Below are 9,036 nucleotides of genomic sequence, written 5' to 3'. Positions count from 1 at the left end.
CCCACTTAGCCCACTTAGCCCGCGGGCCGGGACCATTTAGCCCGGTCCCGGGCCGGTCCCTACAAAAAGCCCGTTTAGGCCCGGGACCGGACCCATTTGGCCCATTTAATTTAGGACCGGCCCGGGCCCGGGATCGTTTGGACCGGCCCACTTGGCCCGTTTAGGCCCGGGACCGGCCCACTTGCCAGCCCTAATATCGCCACAGATCATTAGCGGCGACTCTGGGTGCAACCAAAACCTGACTTTGGTGGCTACTAAAAATTACATTTTAGTGACAACTTGGTATTGCCACCAAATCGACATTTTTTGTGGCATCAAAATGTCGCTACTAATTATATTTTCTTTTAGTGACAGTAGGTTATAATCGCAAAAGCTCTTATTTTTCGTCACAACACAAGTTTTCCATAAAAGAAAATATAAAACTACAAATATTTGTACAACCCGATAATAATTCTCAAAATAAAGAATTGTAGTCTTTTTAATGTTAAAAGTCTACACAGGTCAAAAGTAGTCAATGTATATACAATGCCATTTCACGAAGTATCTTGTCCATAAAAATATCTTCAAACTACACCTTGAGCAACTTCACTTCCTCGTTCTTGAAGTATCTTGTCCTTGCTATTAAAAAATAAAGATGAACATCATTAATATACGCATATGTACATAAAAGACTGTAAGTTTGAAGAGAAAATTAGCCGAAAAGAGCGAGAATAAGTAAAGCAAAGAAAGGTATTTCTGAAAAAATTTTAAACCCCCACAAGCAATAACTTTTTAAAGCATGAAAACATCAACCTTGCGGTGTGAGATGCTTAGTCTAAATTATTATAAAAAATTTCAATCAGTGTGAGATGCAATTGATACTTTATGAAATTCAGTTATCAAAACCAAAACTAATAATAATAAATCTGAAGTGCACGAATTGAATTGAATGCACATAGTCGTATTACATAATCTTTGTCCAAATTGTTGAAAGTAACACGACAACGTAATATTTGATTAAGAACCTACTGAAACCATCTATAATGCACAATCAATCACCGGTCAATAAAATAACATAATTGAATTCTATGCAGTCAGCCACCTAACAATGATTTATTCATTCCCTTGATATGGTGAGTAAACACACACTTCACATGATCACCAAAAAACTACTTATGCATTGAGCAGAGAGGGACATGTACTAGCGACCAAAATGGCCACAGATAAATTTGAGAATTTCTTAGTAATTAGTTGGTCCCCATAGCGTCTAGATTGGTTTTGTCAGCAGATTTAGCACTCAACAAAGCAAAGGGGGTTGTTTTCTTGAATGTGAAAGGAGAGGGCGGGGACAGTGGAGTCCCCATGTATTTGCTTTTGAATTTAGACATTGTGCTAAGTTTAGTTTCAAAAAAATGGATACATATAAAATGAAAAATCAGTATATAGTCTGTCACTTTTTAGGTAAAGGTATGTTTCTTTCTCTAGAGTAGCTTTATAGTAGTATTATTGTCCATGTCTTAGTAAATGTAAGAAAATGACAAGAATAATTGCTATGTCCAATCTCCACTGATATGAAAAATGATCAAGTTAAATTAGTAGAAAAAGAGAACCATGTCATATACTCCCAAATCTAAAAGAGCAGAGTCTAAACATTCTAACTAGTGCTTTTAACTGGAGTAGTTAATTGTTCTTACTAACTCTTGATATTTAAATTTTAATAAGAAAAGCTACTTAATTACAGAATGGACTCAGTAGAAATTCTTATATATGCTTATGTTTTCAATGATAACTCATTCAGTTTTAATAAAATATAGAGTAAAACTGATTTCAAGAGAAATCCCTACCAGTTGCATTCTGATCAGCCATGCATCCATCTTTTCTTCAAACTTTTTGTCAACATGTAAATCCATCCGTGCACGCTCAGCAATAATTTGTTCTTCTAGCTTACTTTGCAACTCAGCAACCATTTCTTCTTCTAGCTTGCTTTTCAACTCGGCAGCCATTTGCGCACGTTCTTCTTGTAATTTTCGATCCATTTCCTCTTGCATCTCTTGACGCATTCTTTCCATTTGAGAAGGCATACTCACCTCTAAGTCTACCTGCTGCAAACTGCTTTTTTTTGTAGGCTTCTTTCCATACCCTTTTTCACGAACATAGCCAGTTCGTTGGCCAAGTACAGTGGCTAAAATCTCATCTGCACTCATTGGCTGCTCATTTTCTTCAGATTGTTGTTGAGTTACAATTTTCTTGAGTTGGCCCTACAAATATGTATGAATTTATAGTATAAAATAGGAAACATATAATAAAATAACAAAATAATTATTCTAAGAAATTACATGAATTTGTTGCGACGGTGGATCCGATCACACTATTTCTCCTTTGTCATCCTTACGAGTATGTTGGAGCTCCCAAACTCGATCTGGTGCTGCTTTGTTTCCACTAACATGATCTCTCTAAAATATATTTCAGTAGTGGAAAATATTTATAAGCACATAATATGTTATAAATTAATGACGAATAATTTTATAGTGATTGTGGTAAATGCATTTACCGTCGATTCCTCCACTTCGACAAATAATTTTGAGCCACAAGAGTGCTTAGTTATCTGTTTTCCCCTATTAAGTTTGTTCCTCTCACTTGCAGCCTAGCAATTAAATCAATACATAAGAACCAATAATTAAATATTGATTTATCAAGAATTTTTATTACAACGTTACCTTGAATTTCGGACTCCCAAAAAGTCTTACAAGAAACACCCAATCCTCAGGCGGAACATCATCCGGCCTATGAGACAATCTCTCTTTATCAGTATTATAGAGATTGTATTCTTTATGCAATCGAGTCTTCCATGCTCTAAAAAGCCTTCGCATAGTATCAACAACAAGAGCTTGCAACACATGTTCTCGCATACCACTAACTTCAAATTTATCCTAAAACAAATATGTAAAGCATAATTATTCATATTCTCCATATTTGTAACTCCACAAGCATCATGAATTATTTCTGGAATATCATCTGTTTCAACAGTATCATCATCTACTTCGACATTGCATACATTATTAGAATTTTTAACTCTTACTAATACTTCTCCATGCAAGTCCCACACTTTATAACTGTCCTAAAAACCTTTCCCCACTGAGTCTCTTCTTACTTGGATTCTTGTCTTGAACGCAGTATTTCTACACCCTTACAAGGACACTGAATTACAGAGCTCACATTTGGTTGACTGTATGCCCAACCAAGAAAGTCATCTATTCCTTTAATATACCTTCTGTCATATCTATCCCTAATATTCAACCAACTTTTATCCATATCTTTTCTACAAAAAGAAATGCAATCAATTAACCAATTAAAGGGAATCAATAATTAAAGCAAACCAATTATAAGCAAGTATTGAACTCAATAATTCTACACGAGTAGAAATCAATAATGGAAACACAAGCTATATAAATAATGTTTGAACTGAATAATTCTACACACATACACACACTAGGATATAGGACATCAATTTTTTTATAATAATGAGAATACATTAGATATGCTAAAAAATAATTAAATACCATAAAATGATCTTATAGAAGACAAGTCCCCAAAAAAATTAATTTAATTGTCATGTAAGGTTAGACTAAGTTTATTTTCCCCTTCTCAAAAGGTGAAGAACCACTTGTCTAACTTTAAATGTCATGAATGAACTCTCATTAAGACTCATAGTTCAGAAGACGATTTAATATAGAATTCGTTAAATTAACACATTTAATCATTTTGTATTATCGGTAAAAATAAAATAGATTAGTTAATGAAATTTCAATGAAGACAAACTGATAAAGAACATATATTATAAAATATAGGGAATGAAACTAATACTCAGGCAACTCCAATTTGGCCCAAGAGTCGAGCTTTGGCCAAAATTTCTTAAGTTAAGACCCATGCAAATCATAAATCATACAAAGACATACCAAAAGAAATAGGTATCTCGGAGAGATTCACCACAAAAATCAGCCTCTAACTTTTTTTATTTCCTAAAAGCATGATATCTGATGAAATTTGGCTTATATCAATTGCAGAACACAAATGTAGCACTGACTTATAATTACTAACTCTCAAGACATTAGGAAAATATATAAGACACTCTTAAGTTATAAGTATCCTAATGACATGATATCTGGGCTTAGTTAGACATTGAGGCATGTTCATGTAGTAGAGATTTTACAATAGCAAGGAAGATTCTAAGCAAAATTCGGGTAAAATTCATGAGTTATCTCACTACACCTGGAATCCACCAACTCAAAATTCATTAGTTCGAACCTAAATATGGCAAACGAACTCTGGTAACAAGATCAAATCACAGAGAGCAAGCATATATCTTTTGGGCATAATCTTTTCATTTAAAGAAGTACCAAATTAATCTTTTGGTCCTAAAGGCATGGTGTCCTAAATAAATAAATTTATTACCTATTTGGTTATGCCTAAGTCATGATTTCTGGTTGACAGAATACTTTGAACGAATCTGAACTGGTCAAACTAATGATAGTTCTACAATCAAGTTCAACAATAAAGTTGAACTCAAGCAACAAATAATTCCTAAACTGATTGAGAAGAAATAGCTTACTAATATCCTTTAATAAAACCTCAGGAAATCAAAAAAACAATACACCTTCGTTGGGTTCTTCAGCGCAGCAGGGTAAAAATCGCCATTTGGGTGAGAATGGTCACTTGGATTCGTCGATTTTGTGTTCTGGCTTAGGGCTTTTTTGAAGAGAGAATTTCCATTTGGCTTTTGAGATTACAAATTGGTCTCTTGAGCAGATCTCTACCCTTTTGAGTTAGGGCTACTTTTGAGTTCTCTTCCCTTTTTGAGCGTGAGAGATTTTTGAGAATTGAGAGCAAATTCTTTTAACTTTAAAAAGTAGAATAAATAACTTTATATATTTCTAAAGTGTTTGTATTTTAATTTATCCTTGTAACTTTAAAATGAAAAGAATAGTGGCGATCAAATTGCCACAAAGTCAACGAGCTAACTTTTTGGCGCCAAATTTTCTCTCTTAGCGGGAAAGTAAAATTTTGTCATGTAACTATAGTGTCTTTTCCGTGGCAACCTATTATAGTCGCCACATATAACTTTACCTTTCTATTGCGATTTGCTAGAGCCGCCACTAAATCCCTAGCCTTTGTGGCGATTAGTAGAGTCGCCACTGATACCTGCCACTAAAAATCCTTTTTCATGTAGTGTATTTACGGCTTTGTTTTCTGAAAATTAAACCAAGTGCGTCCACTGTCTAATCCAAGTTCCGACGAAATACCGGCAGTGAATTTCTTGAATTCTATAAGTAGCTGAAAATCATATAACAACTCAGAAGTCACTAAACCAAACAGACATTCAGTCTCTTAAACGAATGAATTGGGATATGAAAACTAGGAATCAGGAGTAACATATACGCCATGTTTCTCGTTGTCAATGCGTTGAGTTCAATTTTTAATGGGCTGGGGCCTCGGGTCATGAAAACTAGGAAATGCAAGATTTAGTTGAGATTAAACGTATTCTTTGTCGAAAAGGAATTTTTTCGTATATATACGAAAATTTAAACTTATTTACCCACCTTATTTAAGTTTTTCTATTTGCAGAAAGTAACTTAAGTTCTTTTTACAAAATATATACAATCCGGTCAAAATTTACAATTTATCTACAACTTAAATACAATTCTTTTTTTTTTTTATAGAATTCAGTCAAAAACTATAATTTACATATAATTTATATACAACTTATATACAATTATGTTAATTGTATTTTGTGTACGCCTTTTCTACACCCTATATACAAAATATATATAATTTATTTATGACTTTTTCGAGTTTCAATCTGAAATTCTAACCTAAACCATCTCGAATCTTCACCAAAATCTCTCAAAATTGAGATATAAACTTTAAAAGATATTTTCATTCATTTGCAACAATACCCAATTCAAACAAATAACAATTTCACAAAATTTGATTTTTGAATTCAAAGTTTCAAAGCATTATAATGGCTGTCAATGGAGATTAATTTTTAATATATGTCATTTTTTTACTGTTTCAAAATACCTAACCTAACAGATTCATCTAATTACTGGCACGTTGTTGTTCAAGAATTTTTTTAAGCTTCGCACAAAGATCTGAAACTGGCATTTCTTTAACCGGAGAAGCAAAACGAAAACTTTTCTGGGAATTTAGTTTCTTCTTAGACCCAATTATTGCTAAATGTTTCAGTTAGACTCCCTCCTTTATCATCCAACAATGACTACTATTGGATTAACTTGAAAATTCGACTGATTCGATTTTTTAGAAGATACCTGGGGATTGTAAGCAAGAATTAATTAGGGAACACTTAATTAATACTAAAAATATATAAAATTGATAATTTATATACGAAGTTGTAATTAAGTTAAAACCTTAATAGTGGGAGTAAATAAGTTTCAAAATTAGTATAGATAAGTAAACATTTTAAAGAAAAATATGAGATAGTGGGGTTTAAAAATAAATTACTCTCCCTTAATTAGTACTCCTTTTTATTTTTTGTTTCCTCTTTGTTAAACAATATTACTATTTGAAGATTTAAACAAATTATGACTAAGATTCTTTTTCATTTTAACTATAAAAAATTGTGATTACACTTTATGCATGCAATTTTAACATAAGTGGAGTAATTTATTTCAAAAGATAAAAAATTGATGTTCAAATTGACATTGAAAATTTGATAGATTCTCCTCGTTTCTTTTATATTTTCATGTGCGCATAATCTGTCATTTTGATTTCTTTTTTTCATTGAGCAAATTGTTCAAAGTGAATTACAGGAAGGAAACAACGATCAATTAAAACAAACAAGTTCATGAATTGTCAGCATAAACATGCCTTTATTCTTCAATCTTCACTTTCTACAATCAGATGGGACATTGGCTAGCTTCAAATGGTGAATATTCTCACATACTAAGCTTAAAACATAAAATTAAAGCTTCGGCCAACTTCAAATTGTTATTTTTTTTTTGGTTTTTTTTTTTCACTTCCAATTATTCTTCAATGCGGCAAATTTATTGGATCAGATACCACCTCCACCGAAACCTTCTCCTATTCCAAAGCCATAACCGCTACCACCATTCTCTCCGCCTCCGCCACCACCGCCGCCGCCTCCGCCGGTACCATCTAAACCTGATCCCTGACCGCTACCGAAGCCAAATCCAAATCCTGAACCAAATCCACTAGTAAAAGCTCCACCTCCTCCACCGCCACCGCCTCCTCCTCCTCCACCAGACCCTCCTACAATTTGGGCACCTAGTCCGAAGCCATCTGCTGCAGGGATCTTGTAGTCAAAGATTGTAGCTACTGCATCTCCCAGGAGCTTCCTAGCTGAAGTGTCACGTACAAATACCCCCACAACAATGAGAATAATGAATGCCTTTGAATGTGGTGTCACTGCACGCAAATAACATCCATCATAAGTTTTTATTTTCGAAGCTTTAAAAATAATGAGATTAGTAACATGTAAAATAATATAAATTATGTGCTACAATATGAAAATTGCTCTCTAGGAGATACGATGCTCGAATTTGAAGCTGATAAGTTTGGGATTCTAATTTTTTTAAGTTATTGAGTTGTAAATTAATAATTTGTACATATTTAATGAATTTTTTTAGACAAATATGAAGTTTGAATCAAAACAATTGAGTTCGGCCGAACATATAGGTTGTATTTCTACGTGTTTTTTATTCAGTGTACAAACACACATGACACTTTTGTGTTCTAAAATAATATGACAAATAGGACACTGTCATGGCAAATTAACTACCAATCTGAAACACGAGTAAAAAAAAATCTAGATTTTTCACTATTTTAAAAAATCAATTTTAGAGAAATATGAGGAACTCACTGCTATATGGTTTAGAAAACCAAAAACAAAGAGACTTACAATAATCAAGTACTACAATTTCTTTGTAGACGTAAGCATCATTAGTTTAAGGAAAAAAAGGTTTAGGAATCCCTTACTTTTCATTCTTCGTGTCTGTAATTCTGTGGAAGAGATAAGATGGTTTTGCAAGATAGAATTGTACAAAGTCCCAGGAGTTTAAATACTAGAGATAGCTGAAGATGTGTCATAACTCATAAGCTAAATTCTCGCTAATTAATGCGATAACATAAAACTGAACATCTTAGAGAAAGGTTATGAGTTATGACTCGCCTCTGTAACAGTAATATTTAATTAATGGGTGAAAATAATGTTCCCATGACCCCTGTTTAATATTTAAACTTCTAAAATTTGAATAGCGTACATTATTTTCCTCTTGACTAATTAAATATCTAACGGTTGACCAAACCTACAACTCTATAATGACTAAATTTGCCTTTTAATATTTCTTTACGCATTTTACGTTAATACTTGACGTAAACTCTGAGACGAACATAATTGCTAGAGTTCTAGAATAATCTATATTGTATTTTTATAATATAAAAATACACATCCAGAATAATGGCTTGAACAATATATAATTTCTTAATTCGGTTTTAAGAATATTTATCTACTACATGCAAATGATGACCTGAATTTCAAAATTACTTTTCGGTTCACTTAGCATATTAATATAACATAGAGTATTCGTTTATGTGATAATTGTTCTGAATTTTCTTATCCTTTTAACTTAATCTAAAACAACTAATAATAATAAAGCTAACTACATAAAATCTAACTTTTAACGTTTTAACACTTGTAGACACTGAAGATTTCGGGGAAATTGGCAATTCATTTTAAGTACACTTACAAATTACAATTGATATTGTCAATTTTAAGTTTCTGACTTCACCAAGTTTGATGTACATACTCTTAATCCTAATTAAACTAAAAAATATAATAAAGTGATCAGGTAAGCTAATCGTGTATATAATTTCATGTAAATATAGCCAATTAGCCATTTTCAGAGCCGGCTCAACGGCTTGGCAAGTAAGCTAGGCATATGCTCAGCCCCCCAATTTTCGAGGGGCCCCATTTTAAAAAGGAATCTTCTAATCTTGGAGTTGAGGGTATGAACCCTGAAT

At 32.8% G+C, this 9,036-nt stretch overlaps 1 protein-coding gene across 1 annotated transcript; it reads right to left on the bottom strand.

Moving 5' to 3' along the window:
* Positions 1–6,846: 6,846 nt before the first annotated feature.
* Positions 6,847–8,125, bottom strand: LOC107789036 (uncharacterized). The gene is made up of 2 exons (XM_016610810.2): positions 7,993–8,125; positions 6,847–7,422 (listed from the first exon to the last, which is right to left on the bottom strand). The coding sequence occupies exons 1-2, from the start codon at positions 7,997–7,999 to the stop codon at positions 7,049–7,051; spliced, it is 381 nt and encodes a 126-aa protein (XP_016466296.1). The 5' UTR covers positions 8,000–8,125; the 3' UTR covers positions 6,847–7,048.
* Between the last annotated feature and the right edge of the window lie 911 nt (positions 8,126–9,036).

Source organism: Nicotiana tabacum, chromosome 2 (assembly GCF_000715075.1).
Source record: "Nicotiana tabacum cultivar K326 chromosome 2, ASM71507v2, whole genome shotgun sequence".
NCBI lineage: Eukaryota > Viridiplantae > Streptophyta > Magnoliopsida > Solanales > Solanaceae > Nicotiana > Nicotiana tabacum.
This window is presented reverse-complemented; position numbering and strand designations above follow the sequence as displayed.